Here is a 20,150-nt window from a genome sequence, read left to right as displayed (position 1 = left end):
ACCTGCTATAGGTGAGTAACTATGCTTTATCTGAGGACAAGCAGGCAGCATATTCTCACATATGGGACTCCCTAACTGTCAGGATCATGCCTCTGAGAAGAGGGTTATTGACAACTACCATGAGCCTGGTGAAACCAAAAGGATTGGAAGGAAGTTGGCATCTAACTGCTTGGCCGAACTATCCCATCTGGAATGATTCTCCAAACAACAGTGGGATATGATGGTATGCATTCAGGACCAAGTGGCTGCTTTACAGAAGTTCTCAATAGGAGTGGAACGTAGATGGACTACTGAAGTTGCCATTACTTTAACTTTATGTGCAGTGACCCAGCTTTCAAGCATCAGCCCAGCCTCAGTATATCAAAAAGAAATACAGCGACAGGAGCTCCAAGTCTGTTTGGATCAAAAGATAGGAACAGTTGACTGAAAGTTCTGTGAGGTTTGGTCCAATCCAAGTAATAAGCAAATACACGTTTATAGTCCAGTGTGTGGAGTGTCATTTCACCAGGGTGAGAATGTGGTTTAGGCCATTACTGAGATGCCTTGGGGAAAACCATTGCTCATTACTAGGATAAGCAGCATAAAATCTGTTTAGCTACTTGATATATAGCTAGGTACCTGGAACCTGGGTGGGCCACTGTGGGAAACAGGAGACTAGGCTTGATGGACCTTCAGTTTGTCCCAGTAAGGCAATTCTTATGTTCTTATGGCTGAAATTTTTGTTGTCTCTGTTGCCTGGGTCGTCTCTGAGTTGATGAGCAAGTAGATGTAGAAGGCTGATTGTATCTCTGTTTGGAATAGTACGTGGAGCATTTGGAGGTATTAGAATATCACCTTGGTGCTTGAGACCTGGTGAACTTGGAAGATGACAAGGTGGTCATGCAGTGAGTGTGTCTTCTGAACTTCAGCATTGTCTCTTCTATGTGATCTCCAAAGACATCATCTCCTATACAGGGAATGTTGGAGAGTTAATCTTGTACGTTGGTGTCTAGGTCTGAAATTCACAGCTATGCCTGCCTACACATGGCAATAGAGATTGCAAGGTGTGAGAGACTATATCAAATGAATCAAAGGTAGAACGAAGTTAATTGGTCATGTGTTGATAAGAATTCAGATGTTCTGATGGTATGTATTGATCAAAAGTTGACTTTTCTGGATGAGTGATTTAAAATAAAATGTCATGGAAAAATTATAGTTTAAAATTCTGATAGCCAGCAGCGAGCCATGAAAGACTCTCCAACCAAATTATCCAATGTTCTGCCCTCTCTGCCTGGTGGAATACTTGTGTAAGTTCTGGAACTATTAGCTTGCTTTAAGGCAGACTTTATGACCAAGGATTGGTGTTGTAACTGTGGTCATGGAGCCATTGGAATAAAAAGTGGAGATTCTCCATTTTTGAATGTCTTCCTTCATAAGACTGTGGAGCCAAACCTTTATGCAATCTTTAAGCCACTCTTTGTAGTCGAGAGCATTCATGAGTTCTGCTTGAGATTCTGACTTAGATTTCATATTAATTGAAAGCGCCTGTCCCATCTGTCTGATAAACTTTGTAAATGACAGATTTCTGAAGACATCCTTTGACAAAGAGGTGGAGGAGATGGATCAAAAGGAATCATTTGCAGACAAGTTAGGATAGTTGTTAGAAGAGTGTGGCGATAGCTCTGAATCATATTCCTCAATATCAGCCCTTACAGTTGTAGATCGAGGTAAGCATTGAGACAAGCGTCGAGATGATGAGCTGTTCTCCCTGGAAGAATATGGATGCCTCTTCAACTTAGACACTCAACATTTTGTATCTGAAATTGATGACTCAACAGAGTTTGAGGGTTGTGCTCAGACTGGCCGATACCGATATTGACAAGGATGCATTAGGTGCTGGTTATGTTGGAGACCTCGGTGTCAAAAGGCATGCCTCACAGGAGACATCAGCTGTAGAGATGGCGATCTGGCATCAGTGTGTCAATGCTTAGAGTTCATTGATGGTGATGGTGCATGAGATGATGCCGACGCATGCTTGGAGGAGGAGACATATATATTCTTCTTAGCTTTTTTATGAGACTCCCCCGATGATGGTAGCATCGATTATAAAGAGCTGTCAGTGCTGGTGTCGATGCAGGAGTATTTCGAGGTTGAGCGTTGGCATTGGAGTCTTCAGACATAGTTGATGTACATGAAGTTGACCTGAAGTAATTCTCAAACTGCAACCTCCTGGCTTTAAGCAACCTCTTCAGTAGACAAGAGTAGAGCATGCAGGAAATGTCTCAATGGTCAGGATCTAGGCTCTGGACACACCAATTATGTGGGTCTGTACCTGAAATAGCCCTGTGGCACCGAGTGCACTGCTTGAAATTGTTAGGAGCCTTGAACATTGTAGGAAAACCCACTGACATGAGGTCAAAAGACTCTATGGTCCGGAACATCGAGTAGATGTGAAAAAAAAAGTTGATGCTCCTTCTGTTCACTCTGGTGACCTTCTACTCTTCTTCTATATGCCTTTTTCTTTTTCTCTCTTCTTATTTGACCGCTCTTCTGTCTAGGAGTGGGGGGAGGGGGGATGCTTGTTTGGGGGGGGGAGCACGTGTCTGCGGGTGTGTCTGTTGTGGCTCTGGGTGTGATTGGTGTGCATGGCTTTTAGAGTAGGACTGGGGGGATGTCTATTCTGTTGTTTTCGGGCGCAACTAAAAATAGGTGGAGTTTGCACAGATTTCGGGTGGAGATTTTTCACTTCTGTCCTGTTCATGGATTTTTTCAGGCCTCCTGCTGTTTTTGGATGGTTGTGACTATACCAGTTGTTTTTATATATACAGTGGTGCCTCGCATAACGAACGCCTCGCACAGCGAACGCTTCACACAACGAACTTTATGTCTTGCTCCCTACAACGAACTTCGTTTCACACAACGAAGTCGCCCGAGCTGCATCCGCGCCTACTGCTGATGCGTTGGGGGGGGCGGATCTGCGCTTGCTTCGCGCAGCGCCCGGGTGCTGCACGCGCTGTCCGGCGGAAGAAAGGCGAGCGAGAGGGGGAAGACGGAACACCAGGAGGCGGGCAGAGTGCGAGAGGGGGGGAGGGCCAAGCGACAGAAGAGTGAAGGTCGGGCCGGGGCCTCGCAAAGCCCTCCTTCCCCCCCTCTCTGCTCCACAAAAACAAACCAGGACGGTTTCTCTGCTCGTCGCCTCTTCTTCCCTAGGTTTCGGTTCCCCCTTTTCTTTTTTTTTTCTTTTAGTTATTATGTAAATTAAGTCAACATTTACTCTTTTGCTCGCGACAAAGGACGCGCGGAGTTGTACACGGCCTCCTCCTCCTCCCTGTTCCCCACCCCCCCTTCCAAAAGCCGACGAACATGTCGAACCTCAGCAAAAGCACGGGCAGCAGGAGGGACACCAAGATGCGCATACGGGCTTTTCCTGTAAGTAGTGACCGGAGTAGTGGGGGTGGGTAGAATAAGTGATGACCGCATTCGTGGGTACGAGGCCGTTAGGCCTCGCCGTTTTTGTGCAGTTCTTGATGGGGTTGGAGAGGCAGGCGCTTCCGCCTAGATCTCCGGGGCCAGGTTACTGTTTGGTGCTTGACAGGCTGATGCGGTGCTGTGGAGGGGAGAGCACTGGGAGACACAGGTCAGGGAAAAGAGAGGCCTGTTTCCTGCAGCAGTCTGTTTACTTCCCCGATGCTAAAAAAAAAAAAAAAAGAACAGTTCCCCTCATGTGGTGAAGCATCCTCCCCCCTCTTGATCTCCTGAAATAACGCCTGTGGAAGCTGAAGCTTTTGTAGCAGGGACAGCACTGGAGTCGTCGGCTCCAGCAGAGACGGCTCTTAATCCCCGGTAGTCGGGTGCATGCGGCGAGGTAAGTGGTGGGGGGGATCGCTGCGAGTACAGAAATGGCTACGATATGAGGGGGGTGCTTTCTGCCCATCAGGGTTAGACGTACTGAAGAGCGGGGCCAGCAATGCAGACGTCGCTGTGTGCCAAGGGATGTTAGACTGGGGAGGGAGGAATTATTTCCGGTTCCATTTCTTACAGGGGGAAAAAAAAAATACACCAAGTAACTGAACTAAACTTGGCAATAGAAATCCCGTTTAAATGAGGTGGGGATGCTGATCAAAACGCTGCCTTTGAGAGCACTGATGGGGATTTTATGAGACTCTACTTAGTCTGTCTTTAAATTTAAAAAATGTGTGTTTTTAGATGTATCTAAATGAAAATAATAACAAAAAATTTATCTTTTTTATGTCATCTTAGCATATTTTATGCTGCAGAACGAATTATTTTTTTTTACATGTATTCTTATGGGAAAACGCGTTTCACACAACGAACGTTTCACATAACAAACTTGCTCCTGGAACGGATTAAGTTCGTTGTGTGAGGCACCACTGTATTGTGGTATCTGATTGTATGCTCGGGCATTGTTGTCGCCTGATTGTTTGTGTTGCTTCACTGTTAATAAACATATGTTTAAAAAAAAACAAAAAAACAGGCTGAAAAGAGCCCGAAGGCCCGAAAAACAAAATTGATAAAAAAACATTAAAATTTTATTAACTGAATGAAAAAAAAAAAAATGAAATAGAAAAATATGACTATAAGTAAGGGAAAAATAAAATGGAAAGGCACAAAAAAAGTACAAGTTTGACATGCTTAGCGAGACCTTAAAGAACAGCTTCTCAGCTCCATGGAAAACTTAAAGTCACAAGAGCTGACGTTGGGTAGGAAGGTACCAGCACATACGTGGTATGGGTATTCTTAAAAAATTAAAGTGACAGTATGCTATTTTGACTGTCCGTGCTGGGTTCCATGTGAGAATATGCTGACTGCTTGTCCTCAGATAAAGGCTCTTTATAAAACACACTCCCAAAAGGCACAAAAAATTTACAAGTTTGACATGATTAGAGAAACTTTAAAGAACAGCTTCTCAGCTCCATGGAAAACTTAAAGGGCTAGATTCACTAACCTTCTGATCCATGTCCGATCCATGGGCGATTAGAGGCAGGCCAACTGATTCACCAACCATCTTCATGAAAATGGGGGCAATCGGAGGCACACCCCCATCCGACAACACGGATCACTGGGTAGCGATCCCAACGCATGCGCAGACCATCTACTTTGCCTGTAGATGGTCTGTGCAAGTGTTTGCTTTCCGGTTTTTTGTTTTCTTTTTTTTACACACCCCGATGTGTCCCTTTCTGCCTTCCTTCCCCTTCTTGCCTCCGGTGCTGTTCTACTGTTTTACTTTTTTTTTTTCTTCGCAAGTCCATGGTTTTAACCCGCTTTAAACCCGCGGGTTAAAACTATGGGCTTGCACTGTGGAGAAGGGCAGGAGAGTTGGAGCAGAGAACAGGAGATTGGGGCAGAGAGCAGATCGGGGCAGAAGGCAGGGCAGTCGGAAAGGACCTGAGTGATTGGTCCTCAGCAGTCGCTTATTTTTGATCAGAAAGCCCAGTTGGTGTCCCTCATTTTTTTGTGTGTATTGCTGCCTGCCTACATTTGCATGCCGTTTCACCTCATTTGCATGCATGGATCGGAATCGGATCGGCACAGAGGTTAGTGAATTGGGTCGGAGAAAAACTAGGTTGCAAACCGATCAGTACACAATTGGTTTGCTTAGTAAATCTAGCCCAAAGTCACAAAAGCCAACGTCAGGTAGGAAGGCACCAGCACATATGTGGTATGGGTAGTCTTAAAGATTTAAAGTGACAGGACACTATTTTGACTGTCCATGCTGGGTTCCTTGGATGACATCACCCACAAGTGAGAATATGCTGCCTGCTTGTCCTCAGATAAAGACTCTTTATAAAACACACTCCCAAAGCTATTCCTAAAAGTGTACAAATGACCTTCATGATCATCTTAAGATGTCTGTGTAAATGTACATATTTTATTAAAGCATATGCATATTGCAATTGCCCCTGCAAGGTCATCTGAGCCACCAAGGAGCTACTGGAAGCATAGTGACAAAATTCCACTTGAACTGGACAAGCATCAGAAAGAAAAAGGAAGACTAGACACAGCTGGAACTTGTTTGACTAGTACAAGAGAACAATGGCTACTTGTAGGAGATGAGACTCAAGCTGTTGTGAAATGATCAGCAAGGAAAGGTAAGAAAACTACTTGTGGAGTTTCCCATATAGAAGAAATGAAATGGAGAATTGCTGAACCTAAGTCCAGGCATAAAGATGAAACAAAATTTTTTTTTCTTTTTTTGAAGCGTGGCTGCCAGGGAAAAAAAAAAAACAATTACCCTCCCTGAAATGGAAAAAAACAGTTTTGAGAAAAAACTGCTGTGAGAAAGTGTCTAATACCGAACTGTTTAAGGCTTTTGTTAGCTAAAAACAGCAAGAGCGCTCCGCTTGGTTAGGTAATATAGCCAATCAGTAAGTGAAGGTCCGCATGGACTAGATCTGAGAATACAAGACTGTGAAGCAAAGAGCATAGCGATGAGCTTAGACATAACAGAGCTAGCAATCCGTGACTAGGAGTCACGTAATAAGAAACAACTCGCTGGAATGCAGAGAAAACCTTGCAAAGGGAATCATATGGACTGCGAAGGCTAGGCACTCTATGCTAGAGTAGAAACACTGGGCTAGAAATGGCCAAATGTAGATAGAATGTGCTGGTGTTACTGAGTAATGAAAAAACACCCTGAGAGAAGAGAGCCTGTTTTGCCGATGAGACATGAGATGCTGATCAAGCTAGATGATCAGGGCACAACCTCAGAATTTAGATAAAAATGAATACGGTCTAGATGCAGGGCTGATAAAAAAAAGAAATAAATTCCCTGAGATTGAAAGAGTATAAGCTGTCGATCAGATAGAGAAATATAAGCATATAAGCAATGCCTCTGCCGGGTCAGACCTGAGGTCCATCGTGCCCAGCAGTCCGCTCACGCGGCGGCCCAACAGGTCCAGAACCTGCGTAATAATCCTCTATCTATACCCCTCTATCCCCTTTTCCAACAGGAAATTGTCCAATCCTTTCTTAAACCCCAGTACCGTACTCTGCCCTATTACATCCTCTGGAAGCGCATTCCAGGTGTCTACCACCCGCTGAGTAAAGAAAAACTTCCTAGCATTTGTTTTGAATCTATCCCCTTCTAATTTTTCCGAATGCCCTCTTGTTCTTTTATGTTTTGAAAGTTTGAAGAATCTGTCTCTCTCCACTTTCTCTATGCCCTTCATGATCTTGTAGGTCTCTATCATGTCTCCTCTGAGTCTCCGCTTTTCCAGGGAGAAGAGCTCCAGCTTCTCCAATCTTTCAGTGTATGAAAGGTTTTCCATGCCCTTAATCATTCGTGTCGCTCTCCTCTGGACCCTCTCAAGTATTGCCATATCCTTCTTAAGATGCGGTGACCAATATTGAACACAGTACTCCAGGTGCGGGCGCACCATTGCCCGATACAACGGCAGGATGACTTCTTTCGTTCTGGTCGTAATACCATTTTTAATAATACCCAACATTCTGTTCGTGGTTAAAGAAAAGGGAAATGAAGTCCTTGGTGTTCACTGAAGAATTAAGGGAAAAATACATCCTAAAAAGGATGTAGTGGCTGGCCTCCATCTCCCTAATAGCCACTCCCAAACCTCCAGGCTATGATAAACAGGAGGAAGAATAGAGGAGAAAAAACACTGAGGCAATGGAATGCCTGTAGGAATGGAAGAAAACTAGATGGAAAGAGAATTCCAGTTGGCTGAAACTGAAAGTACTATATAGTGGACGACCTTCGTCATTATGGACAGAAGCACTGATACTAGTGATGAAAGAATGAATATAGTTCGGTATCCCCGGTACCGTCTACACCCTCGATACCCTCAACAAGCTATCAGTACCATTGCAGCATCGGTATCATCATTGTATTGACTTAGATGTATCGACATCGGCACCATGGACCTTGACACCATGGACATCGGTGCCTGGACATCAGCATCACAGACATCGGTGTATGGACATCAGCATTACGGACATCAATGTATGGACATAGATACCATAGAAATCGGCTTTGATATTGGTGGCAGATGTAAGACACCTATAAGGCCTGCTTGCCGGTACTTGAAGTGTTGCGTCTCGCCCAACGAGGGAGTTAAGTATAAAATGCAACCCTCGTGAAATTAGGCGAAACGCTAGATGGTCGCAGTAAAGTTGGCACAAATTGACTCAATGCCATAATGACTTGCGACATAGACATTCAATGTTATTGAAGATTCCCAAAAGAAACAGGACATCGACAAGGAAACTGCCACAGCCAAAATTTAATCCGAGGCTGAGGCAGTGTAAAAAGGCCTCGCCGGGAAGAAGTCCGTGAGGGAAACAAAAACTCTTTTAAGTTGTTGGTTTTTTTTTTAACGAAAAAACAATATGAAAAGAAATAAAGAAAATTATAAAGAAAATATGCATGTGAACGGGAAGGCAAGGCAATAAAAATGAAGAGTATTAGAAAAGCCGACTTCTTAGCTCTGTGGAAAAACAAGAACTGAGGAGATGCGCGCCCCGGGAAGGCACTCGCACATGCGCGGTGTGATCAGTCGCAAACTTTCTAAAGTTCTTTAAGCAAGATTGCTTGTGCAGCTGTCCGCATCGGGGCTCCGTGGATGATGTCACCCATACGTGAGAATAAGCTGCCTGCTTGTCATGAGATAACTAAGATATACAAAATATAAAATATAAAAACAAAAAAAGTACACATAAACATATAAAATTAAAAAAGCAACAGAATAAAAGTATTTCCTGTGACTACCTACAAAACAAAACTAGTGCTGCAAAATTTGCACTTGATGTTATAAAGGAAATGTTTAGTGGCTAGCTGACTATGGAGAAATTATGAACTAGATGCACTAAAGTCAGCGATCATCTAACGATTGTTGCTAAACCAATTTTGACTGGTTTAGCAATGACTAAATTTGCTGACCCAATGCACAAAACAGCTCACTGTGTGGTTTTGCGCACGATCGCTCACTTTCCAATCCGGTCATGCAAATAAAGTTATTAATATCAAAATGCCATATAAACTAGGAGAGCTACTGATGCACATAAAAAAGTGATAGCTTTTAAAAATCCAAAAAAAGTGACTGGTCAAGATCAGTCACTTACCTGTCCTACCGATACCTTTTTTTAAATGAGCACAGATGCTGTGCATGTATTCCACACGCACAATATCTGCCCCATTAAAAAAAAACCAAAACAAAAAAAGGCAAGCCAGGCAAGCCAAGGGGGGAGTTTTCATGGCAGGAGAGAGAGGGCATTCCTCCTGCAATTTTCGCTGTTGCAGGTTGCTGAGGCAGGAGGGAGTAGGCATTCCTTTTCTTCTCTGGTCTTTCTTCTCTATTTTCTGCCTCTGTCTAAATTAAATTCTTTCTTACTATTCAGCCCTCAGTTTCCCTCTTTTCACTGTGTCTACTCACAGCTTGCCAACCCTTTCCTTCACCCCTCCACTATCTCACCATCTTCTTTCCCCATCCAGCATGTGGGAAAGCAGTGTCAGTGGTGAGGAGGTAAGGGCTGGGCACAAGTTTTCCCCACTTCCATCATCTGCCCTGCTCCCTTCTGTCTCCCTTCTCCCCACTTCCATCATCTGTCCTGCCCTGCCCTGCCCCTTTCTTCCCACATCCATCATCTGCCCTGCTCCCTTCGGTCTCCCTTCTCCCCACATCCATCATTTGCCCTGCTCTGCCTTGTCCCTTTCTCTCTCTCCCTCCACCCCAGGCCCATCTCACCACTCACCTTTCACTCCTATTTTTTAAATTTTAAAACGGCAACGCCCCCTCGATCAGCAACGTGGGGCCCCCCATCGAAGGGTAAGAAAGGCAAGGGTCATTCGAATAGCTGAACATTCTGATGCTGCACATTGCCAGGGCCGGATTAACCAATAGGCTCAGTAGGCACATGCCTAGGGCCCAAAATGGTCAGGGGGCCCGATCGGCAACGCGGGCCCCCCAATCAGCAACGCGGGCCCCCCCATCGACGGAAAGTAATACAAATGAGCAACGTTTCTGCCTGGGCGCGTCAGAGGGAAGCTTTGGGCAAGCAGCACCGCTTGCAAAATTACAGTTCCCCTTGCCTTTCTTACCCACGTTGCTCGTTTGTATTACTTTCCGTTGATGGGGGGGGCCCGCATTGCCGATCGGGCCCCCCTGACCATTTCGGGCCCTAGGCACGTGCCTACTGGGCCTATTGGTTAATCCGGCCCTGGCAATGTGCAGCATCAGAATGTTCAGCTATTCAAATGACCAAGCGATGGTGAACAGGCTATGCCATATTATTAGATTTGTGCTGTTCCAAAACACAAACTTGGAAAATCTAATATGAAAAGATGAAGAAGATGCTAAACTACCAAGCCGGAAAAAAGAAAAACAGAACTCTGAAGTTGAGAAGAACTTGGAAGCACTATGCAAATATCACCTGAATAGAGGCTTCACAAAAAGCTGAAAAATTAGAATTCTATGGTGGGATTTTGAATTGGTCTCATAGGCCTAAAATAAAAGAAAATTATCAGGTCAGACAAATTTTCTTTCCTTAGCATCCATATCAGACTAGTCTGGGACCAACAGGATGTAGCAAAGCAATCCTTAAATAGGGTGGGACTGTGAAATTCCAAGACACAGAACTTGAGCTCCAAAAACTGACCGCTGTCTGGAGCTCAGGTTGACACTATAGCATTTAACAAAAAGGTATGTAGCAACGACCATGTTGCTACTTTACAAATATCCTGTGGCAATACTACCACACTGCTTCCACCCAAGAGGCAGAAATTCTCCTTGCCTTGAGCCACCTTCTCACTGCAATGAATTCCTCAAATAACGAAACTCGTATCCGTTTTTACCAGTGGCATGCGATGACATTTACAACCGAGGATTCAGTAAATGTGTCAAATAACAATGAAGGCTTGGCAGCTCCTACACAGTTCTTCCCAGCCTCACAAAAACCAAGAACAGGGGCTCAGCAGCCCTTATATAGGGCTAGATTCACTAAAGGATAGTAAGTCAATCGCTGTTGGCTGATTCCTGGCCAATTTTAAAACAGCGATTGATCCACTATCAAGTTTGCATGCAAATGATTTGCACGCAAACTCCGACTCGAAAGCGATTGAATCAGGGCAGAGCCCTGACAGTAGTGACAGGAGAATCAGTCTTTTAATTTATTTATTTTTTTAATTGGGCAGATATTTTGTGTGTATTACACACGCAAAATAACTGCTAGATTTAAAAAATAAAAAAAGCGTGCTTCCTCCCTCCCCGAACCACCCCAAAATGTCCCCCCACACACAAAAGCAGCCCCCCCGAAGATAAAAAGGCAGGAGGGATGACAACTCCCTCCTGCCATAGTAACCCCCCCCGCACCAAAGCCCATTGCCATCGGGCCTGACCCTGCCCACCCCCTCCCCCCACAAACGCACACACTAATATAGCAGGAGGGATGCCAATTCCTTCCTGCCATCGCACACCTGGCCTGGCCAGGCCCAGCCCCACCTCACTCCCTGTACCTTTAGCTGGCCTGGCCGAGCCTACTTCCCTCCCCGTACCTTTAAAATGTTGGGAGGAGGGGTGCTCATTCCCTCCTGCTACAGGCCTCCGACGACGAAAAAATTGCAGCTTTAGGCCACACCCCGGTACATCATGTGATGCACAGGGACGGGACTAAGGCCCTGATTGGCTCAGGTGCCTCGGGACTTTGTAATCTGTTTTCTCACTACAGTAGGCCAGCACAATACAAATTTTAAAAAAGAGGAGGAGAAGGCAGAAACACTTTGGTGTTATACCTGAAGTAGATTGGCTGTTCTGTGGAAGATGATGAGACATTGGATGAAGAGCTGTTGTCACTGACAGTGGTCTCCAGAGAGCCCATGGTGTCATCCCCTGGAGTGAGTGGCCCCAGCCCAGTTTCTGTCTCCTTGCCTGGCACTTCTGCATCTAGCATACTGCTGAGGTGGTGGCTGGAATCTGGTCGGGCTGTGTCGAGCAAAAAGAGATGCTGAGAAATAGGGTCCATGTTTACCTTTCTGCTGCAAGACAAGACAGGGTTAAACCACCCCCAGAACACCTCAGATGAGTGCTCAGCAGGACCCTGAATATGGTTTGAGACTTCCAGAAGAGAATCAGGAATGAAAGCCAAGCGAAGAGGCATAAGGAGAGCTCCCTAGCAGCAGGAGGATCCATGATGAAGGCCAAATGGGAAGGATTAAGATGAGTTGCTTCATTCCATCCATAACCTTTGTATTACTTAAATATCTCACCCTCCCCCCACACCTCTGGTTCTTCCTTGATTATGTCCCCCAACACCCATTTTACCTTCTGTTGTGGTTTCCATGGGGATGACAGGGTTAATTCCAGCTGCCAAGCTTGTGAAGAAATCTTTCAGGAAAAAGAGGGCATCCTGCAGGGGTGAAGGGGGATATAAAAAAGAAGAGAATCAAGCTGGAGGGGCAGGAATTTATTGTGGACATCATGAACCAGACTGCTCTCGCAAGCTTACAATTGTAATAACACAGAGCTGGCAACCTGAGGGATCTGTATGTAATGACCTCTCGACTCAAATCTTCCCGAAATAAGACCAGAGGTAATATTCAGTTGGTGGAGGTCAGTGTTTTGTTGCACAATTTAGCCAGCAGCAGCCAGTGTTCATGGATATTTAGCGCTAGGTCCTATACAGGTACCAGTATTGAATAGCCAGGCCTAAGGCAGCTTTTTCGCTGTTCTAAGTTAACTAGATAGCTAGCTGGGTACTGCCACTAAAAATCGAAGGTGTCAGGATAAATCCCAACTCTTCTTAGACGCCAGCCTGGCACCAACTGGATATGTGCTGCTGAAAATCTGCTTGAATTTTCAATGGCACTGTGAGCATATAGAGCTGGGTACCAATGGGTACCAGTTTCCTGTGGATCATACAGTATGCTTCTGCTTCTTGCTGTATTATCATATGGACTATACTAAAGTGACTTTGCCTTCATGAACCCTCAAGTCATTGGAAATTTGGCTTTTATGAACATTTATGATGTGCCTTCTATGTTGCTTGATTGCACCAATGGACATTATTGAATGCAATCGATCTGCCACCCATGTCATTCATTCATATGCTTGCTCATTTACTGTTGTTTCAAGTATGCTTACGTTATTGGTCATTGTGTTGCTTGACTTTTTTTGCAGTATTAGCATATGTTGTCTAGTCTAGTCTAATCTTTGATTTTTTTATACCGATTCATCCCAACAGGAGGGTGCGACTCGGTTAACAAAATATTAATAAAATTATACAGGAGATTAAAACAGAAACTATATCTTTTAGGCCAAAATTTTATCTTTTATGATTTGAAAAAGAAGGATCATTTGTAAATTTCTGAAATAAATATGCCAACGAGAGCTGCTTATGAGTATTGCTAGACCACTTTCACTATTGCATTGCAAGCAAACGCACGTACCATTACCTCTAGCTAGTGTTTCAAGCGTGATAGGCACTCATGCCTACATTCTTCTTTTTCCTTCATATTATTTATACTTTCCAATTTTCATCCCCACTGTAAATCCTTTTAACCAACAAAGCTACACCTTTCAACCAGCAAAACTACATTTTTCAGATCACCAGTCAATCCATCTTCTGCCATCTTCCATCCTATCTACTATGCTTGAGCGCCCAACATATTTTCTCACTTTTTTCTCAGGCTTGTCATCATCATTAAGTCTCCACTGTTCCTTGTTCTCCTCTTTTCAGCTGGAGACACCAGTCCTAGTCCTGATCCTTCAAGACAGATATTGCCCCTTCCTATGTACTGCAACCCATCAGCCCTTCAGAAACCTCTCTCTCGCTATCAGTAGAGAGCCTGCTCTGTTTCCAATAAACTTGCCTACATTTTATGACCTTGCTCTCATTCTATCTTCTTGCTTTGAGGTTGAGATTTGGCTTTTCCAAGGATTCTGCTTTTATTGCTACTGTTATGGACTTGACTGTGATCGTATGTGATAATCTTAAGGTGGCCAAACAGGTAGAAAGAGCAATAGCAAAAGCAGGAAGGATGCTTGGGTGCATAGGGAAAGGAATGGCCAGTAGGAGAAAAGAAGCGATAATGCCCTATATGACGCTGCTGAGACCTCATTTAGAATATCAAGTACAATTCATTTTATTTATTTTAAATATTTATTATCCACCTAAAACCTAGGTGGACTTACAATAAAAACCATTCATAAAAACTTTAAAAACAAACTTGCATTAAAACCAAAAAACATCATCTGCGTCATACATAAACTGTATGGGAGTATGTGGCGCAGTGGTTAGAACTATGGTCTCAGCACCCTGAGGTTGTTGGTTCAAATCTCATGATGCTCCTTGTGACCCTGGGCAAGTCACTTAATCCCCATTTGCCTAAGGGCGTGGCTTGGCGCGCACACAAAATGGACGTGTGATCGCGGCGCTCCTCTTCAACTAGGCAACGGTTATTAAAAACAATTATTTCCTTCATGCCGATTTCGGCGAAAAACTAGTGCCGTCGATGCTGTAACTGTGGCAGAAACTGAAACAGGAAGAGAGCCAAAAAAAATCTGTTTCTCCGTCGCCGGTTTTTTTTTTCTATGTGCTGGAGCGGCGCGGCATCGAAGGCAAGCTACTGACAGTTTACAAGATCTTAAAGATCACTTTCACTGAGGAGAAAAACTGTGCCAGTTTGAAACTACCCTCCTTCGCCGAAACTGAAATAAAGCCCTGAGAGAAGGGAGCCTAAAAAGATTTATTATTTCCTCACCGGCTTTTTATCTGTGCTGGTAAGGCACGGCATTGAAGACAAGCTACTGGACATTGTGGCTGGCAGAAGTCTTCGTGGTCCTAACGACTGTGGAAAAAATAAAATCGGCAAAAAATAACAAAAGAAGTGCAGGAGCATGGCAAGTACCCGACAAAATAAAAACGAAACTGGTATGTCGGCAAAAAGGCAGAAGCAAGATGAAATTACACCAAGTAAGGTCCCGCTTCCTGCTGAAGAGTCGGATGTCCTAAGCAAAGCAGAAGTTATGGAGGAACTGAGACAGATTAAACAAATGCTTAAAGAGACTGTGAGTAATATGGCTGAAATGAAGGAAGAAATACTAAATATCCACAGACAGATGGAAATAAATAATAAAAGAACAACTGACTTAGAAGCTAAAATGGAAGTCTTAGAATGTGAAGGAAACAGATGTAAAAATGACAGTTTGGAACTGACTCAATTGAAAAATCAGCTGGAAGATTATGAAAACCGAGGAAGAAGAAAGAATATTAAACTTTTTGGAATACAGGAAAATTTGGAAGGGAAAAATGCCATACAATTTCTAGAAAATCTAATTCCAAAAATACTGCAATTGGATTTAAAACAACCATTAGAAATAGAAAGGGCGCACAGGATCCCAGTAAAAAATATGGAAAATCAAGGCAGACCAAGACCATTAATATTTAAAATGCTAAGATACCAGCAAGCAATAGAAATTTTAAATGCTGCCAAGAAAGACAAAAATTTAAATTACAAAGGATCCAAAATATGGTTTTTGCCTGATTTTGCTAAAAACACAGCAAACAAAAGGAAGAGATTCCTAGACTTGAGACCTCAATTAAAGGAAAAGGGATATAAATATGGTTTGTATTACCCAGCAAAAATGAGGGTATCTTCTGGAGATAAATCCTTGTATTTTGAAGATCCGGAAAAGCTAAAGACCTTTCTTTCAAAATCAGAACCTATGTCATTCTAACATAATGGATGTTGAAATGATCAGAAAAATTTAAGACTGGTTTTGATGTACATTGTGAAAAAAAAATTTTTTTTAACATAAAACTATGAGACTTTGGAATTCTGAAGAAAGAAGAATATGAAATAAAGAACAGTAAATAAAATAAACTAAAGAAAAAGACAATATAAAGAAGAAATAGACAATAAAGATGGACTGGAAACTCAAGAGTCTAAACTTTAGAAAAGTAAAAGTTGGATGGCTGGAGTAAAGAGTGATCAGAAAGTAATAAAAAACTTGAATAAATAACAAAATGGGAAAAAAAAGAAGAATGCACCAGATAATAATACAATTGGGTAAAAGAAGAAAGCAGAATGGAAAAAAGGATATTAAATAAATGACTAATGACACTCAAGAGACTAAAGGGAAGAAGGATATAAATAAGAAAACAATATGAAAGAACAGTCAATTTAATAAACTAATGACACGAAAAGTAATGAAAGAATGGATAACAAAAAGAAGAATATAGAATGGACTAATCATAGACAAAAATGATCTATGACATTTAGATATAAGTAAAAGAAAGGAAATGAAAATGTAAAATAAATAAGAAAAATATACTAAATATTAATTATAAAGTTTGATTTTGTAATATTATAATTTCAAAAGGATTTGATATTAATTGGAAAAGAGGAAAAATATATATAAAAAAAAAATATATTAAAAATTTCATTTTTCAGAATGAAAGGGAAAAAAAAAATAAAATTAAAAAAAAAATTGTTAAAATATAAATAAATGATAATAATTATAAACTTATAATCAACTTTTAAAGAAGCATATGAAGATATGGATATTTATTTTTAGATATTAAAAGGATGATATGAATTGCTGGAATGGAATGTATGAGATATAGGAAAAATAACATTACTATATTAAATATATGTTTATGATAGAATTTTATGATATAAACTAAAATATTGGGGAAATATAAATTAAAGACTGATGAGTGGATAAAGATACATTAATGAAATGTTAGGAGTAAAATATGATTAAAGTTATCAAAGGTTAATATAGATAGATAGAAAATATAATTATTTCAAAAATGGTAAAAAAAAAAAAAGATTTTATGTTTAAAAGGAGATATACTAAGATACACTGTGAAAGATTAATGAATTTATTTTAAGAAATGATAAAGGGGATATTAATTAAATATTGGTTGCCTAGAGGGGAGGGGGATGTTCGGGTTGCTGTTCCAATGTGTGTCCTTAAGCAGTCATTATATTGGGTGGGAAAGGGTGGGAAAAAGATGAGATTTACTAGAATGATTAAGGAAAAGGTTAATAAGGGATTGGATACTTCAGGGGTAAAAATGTGTGTCATAGAGAAAATTTTTTGGATTTTAAATATGAAGGAAGAAAGGAAAAAGATTATGATGATAAGTTTTAAAATATATAATGTCTTTTAAGATATATTCTATTAATGTCAATGGCCTGAATCATGTAATCAAAAGGAAAAAGGTATTAGCATTTTTAAAAAAGCAAAACGCGGATGTTTATTGTTTGCAGGAGACTCATCTGAACATAAAGGAATCAAAAAAACTAAAGGATGGGTGGGTAAAGGAATGTTTTTTTGCTCCAGCAGCAGGTAAAAAAGCAGGGGTAGCAATTCTTATAAATAAAAAATGTATGGCCAATTTTAAGGTAATAAATTCAGATCCACATGGAAGATGGATACATATTGATATAAGTATGGGAAATAATACCCTGACGTTGTTTAATATATATGCCCCTAATTCGAATCAATCAGAATTTTTAAAAAAGTTACAGAGTATGTTGTTACCACTGGCTGCTTCTAATTTAGTGGTGGCTGGAGATTTTAATGCTGTAATGGATCCATTATTGGATAAAAAACCAGGTAAAAGCATAAAATCTTTAGGTTTAGATAATTTGGCTCAATCATGTGATTTGAAGGATATATGGCGTATTCTTCATTTTAATGATCAGGAATTTTCATTTTCTTCACAGGTTCATAAATCATTTTCAAGAATAGATTATATTTTTGTTTCAACAAATAAGGTGCAACAGGTGATTAAAGCTTCCATAGATCCTATTATTATTTCGGATCATGCGGGAGTATGGATAGAATTACAATTGGATCAATTGGAGAATGATAGACCTCTTTGGAGATTTGATAATGCATTGCTTGTGGATGACAAATTTTTGGAAAATTTTAAAACACAAATTAATGATTTCTTTCAAATAAATTTAGTGGAGGATACATCTATTGAGAATGTATGGGATGCATTTAAAGCAACTATGAGGGGTAATATTATATCATATTCAGCTTTTGTTAGGAAACAGATTAAAATGCAGTATATAGAATTAGAAAAAGAAATTAAAATATTAGAAGCTAAATTGGTAAGTAAATGGGAATATGAGGTTTTGCAAGCTCTTTTGAAAGCAAAAGGTAAATATAATGAATTAACTTCAAAAATGATAAGAAGAGATTTGTTTTCCAAGCAAGCAATGTATTATGGAAATTCTAATAAGGCGGGAAAATTATTGGCAAATTATCTTAAAGCAAAAAAAAGAAGAACTAATATAAATGGGATAAAAGATGATAATGGTATAATAACAAATCAAACAAATATAATTTTAAAACAATTTCTAAAATTTTATAAGGACCTGTATTCTTCCGAGCCTTATTTGGAGAGACAAAAAGATGGTAAAAAATTTTTAGATTCTATTAATGGACCTAAGATTCCTGATCATATAAAACGGAGTTTAGATGAACCTATATCATTAAAAGAATTAGAAACAGCATTGAGATCTCTTAGAGTTGGATCCGCTCCAGTTGGTGATGGTTATACAGTAGAATTTTATAAAACATTTCAAAATGTCCTATCCCCATATTTACTAAATTTATATCAGACACAACTTATAAAAGGTGATATTAAAGGTACTATGGCTGAATCAATAATAATTGTTTTGCCTAAGCCAAATAAAGATCCTACTTTGGTTTCAAACTACAGGCCTATATCTTTAATAAATGTGGATAATAAACTTTTGGCGAAAATTTTGGCTTTGAGATTAGCCAAAGCTCTCCCACATATTATAGACACGCATCAGACGGGTTTCGTTGCTAAAAGACATTCCTCTAATAACTCTAGATTATTGTTTCATATGTTAAATTTATTAAAAAAAATGGATGAACCGGCTTTTACAATTTCCTTGGATGCAGAAAAAGCGTTTGATAGGGTAGAATGGAATTTTATGTATCAGGCTTTAGAATGGTTTGGTATAGGATCTGGATTTATACAAATGGTAAAAACTTTGTATAGCTTCCCGATTGCAAGATTAAATATTAATAATATGATATCTGATGGTTTTCAATTGCAGAGGGGAGTTAGGCAAGGTTGTCCTTTATCTCCTTTGTTATTTGATGTTGTATTAGAACCCTTATTGTTAGCAATACAGCAAGCAAGGGGGATACAGGGTATTCCATATTCTGATATGGAATATAAAATTTCGGCTTATGCGGATGATATTTTACTTTATTTGAGGAATCCAGAGTCTACCTTATCTTCTTTATTGGAATTAATTGATATGTTTGGCAAATTTTCAGGTTATAAAATTAATTGGAATAAATCTGAAATTATACCTTTAAATGTTCATTGTGTAAAAGGATTAATTGACGCTTTTCCGTTCATATGGAAAGAAGAAGGATTTAAATATCTTGGCATTCAAGTTAAAAATACAATTGAAGATACCGTAAAAGAAAATGAAAAATTTATATTAAAAAAAGTTACGGAGTTGTGCGAGCAATGGAACCCTTTACATATTTCTTGGTGGGGGAGAGTTCAAACTATTAAAATGATGATGTTGCCTGTAGTTTGTTATCAAATGAGTATGATACCTATTTATTTTCAGGGGTCCTTTTATAAAAAGCTTAATAGCATTTTAACAAAATTTCTTTGGCTTGGTAAAACACCTAGAATAGCTTTAGTAACTTTGTAAAAATCAATTAAGGAGGGAGGGGTAAATTTTCCAAATTTTTATAGGTACCATCAAGCCTATATTCTACGTCAGGGTATGTATTGGATCCTCCCAGAACTTATAGATAATGCACCAGATTGGTTATATTTGGAATGGCGCCTTATGTTTCCCCTAAATTTAGTTCATCTTCCAAGTATTAACATACCTAGAAGATACAGAGAAAATAAAATATTAATGGATACTTGGAAAACATTGAGGTTTATAAGTAAATTAACACCTATCCCAATAAACAAATCAACTAATCAATCTCTATGGATAAACTCCAAGATCAAAATTGGCGGAGCTCAAATCCTTTGGAAGAACTGGATTATTGTAGGCATTAGATCTCTAGATGATGTTATTTCAGAAGGTAAACTGCTGGAATTTTCACAATTGCAACATAGATTTGGTCTTAGTAAAACACAAAGCTTTAAATGGTTGCAATTGAAGCAGGCCA

At 40.4% G+C, this 20,150-nt stretch overlaps 1 protein-coding gene across 3 annotated transcripts in view; it reads right to left on the bottom strand.

Annotated features, from left to right (window-relative positions):
- ATG2A (autophagy related 2A) overlaps positions 1-20,150 on the bottom strand; it is a 207,209-nt gene that overhangs the window by 14,489 nt on the left and 172,570 nt on the right. For all 3 annotated transcript variants that reach the window (XM_033954151.1, XM_033954153.1, XM_033954152.1), the window contains exons 35-36: positions 12,270-12,354; positions 11,741-11,930 (exon numbers count right to left, since the gene is read on the bottom strand). In XM_033954151.1, coding sequence (XP_033810042.1) covers positions 11,741-11,930; positions 12,270-12,354 — 275 coding nt within the window. The remainder of the gene's footprint in view (positions 1-11,740; positions 11,931-12,269; positions 12,355-20,150) is intronic.

This window comes from Geotrypetes seraphini, chromosome 8 (genome assembly GCF_902459505.1).
Source record: "Geotrypetes seraphini chromosome 8, aGeoSer1.1, whole genome shotgun sequence".
Lineage (NCBI taxonomy): Eukaryota > Metazoa > Chordata > Amphibia > Gymnophiona > Dermophiidae > Geotrypetes > Geotrypetes seraphini.
The sequence above is the reverse complement of the archived record's forward strand: the minus strand, read 5'-3'. Positions and strand labels throughout refer to the sequence as shown.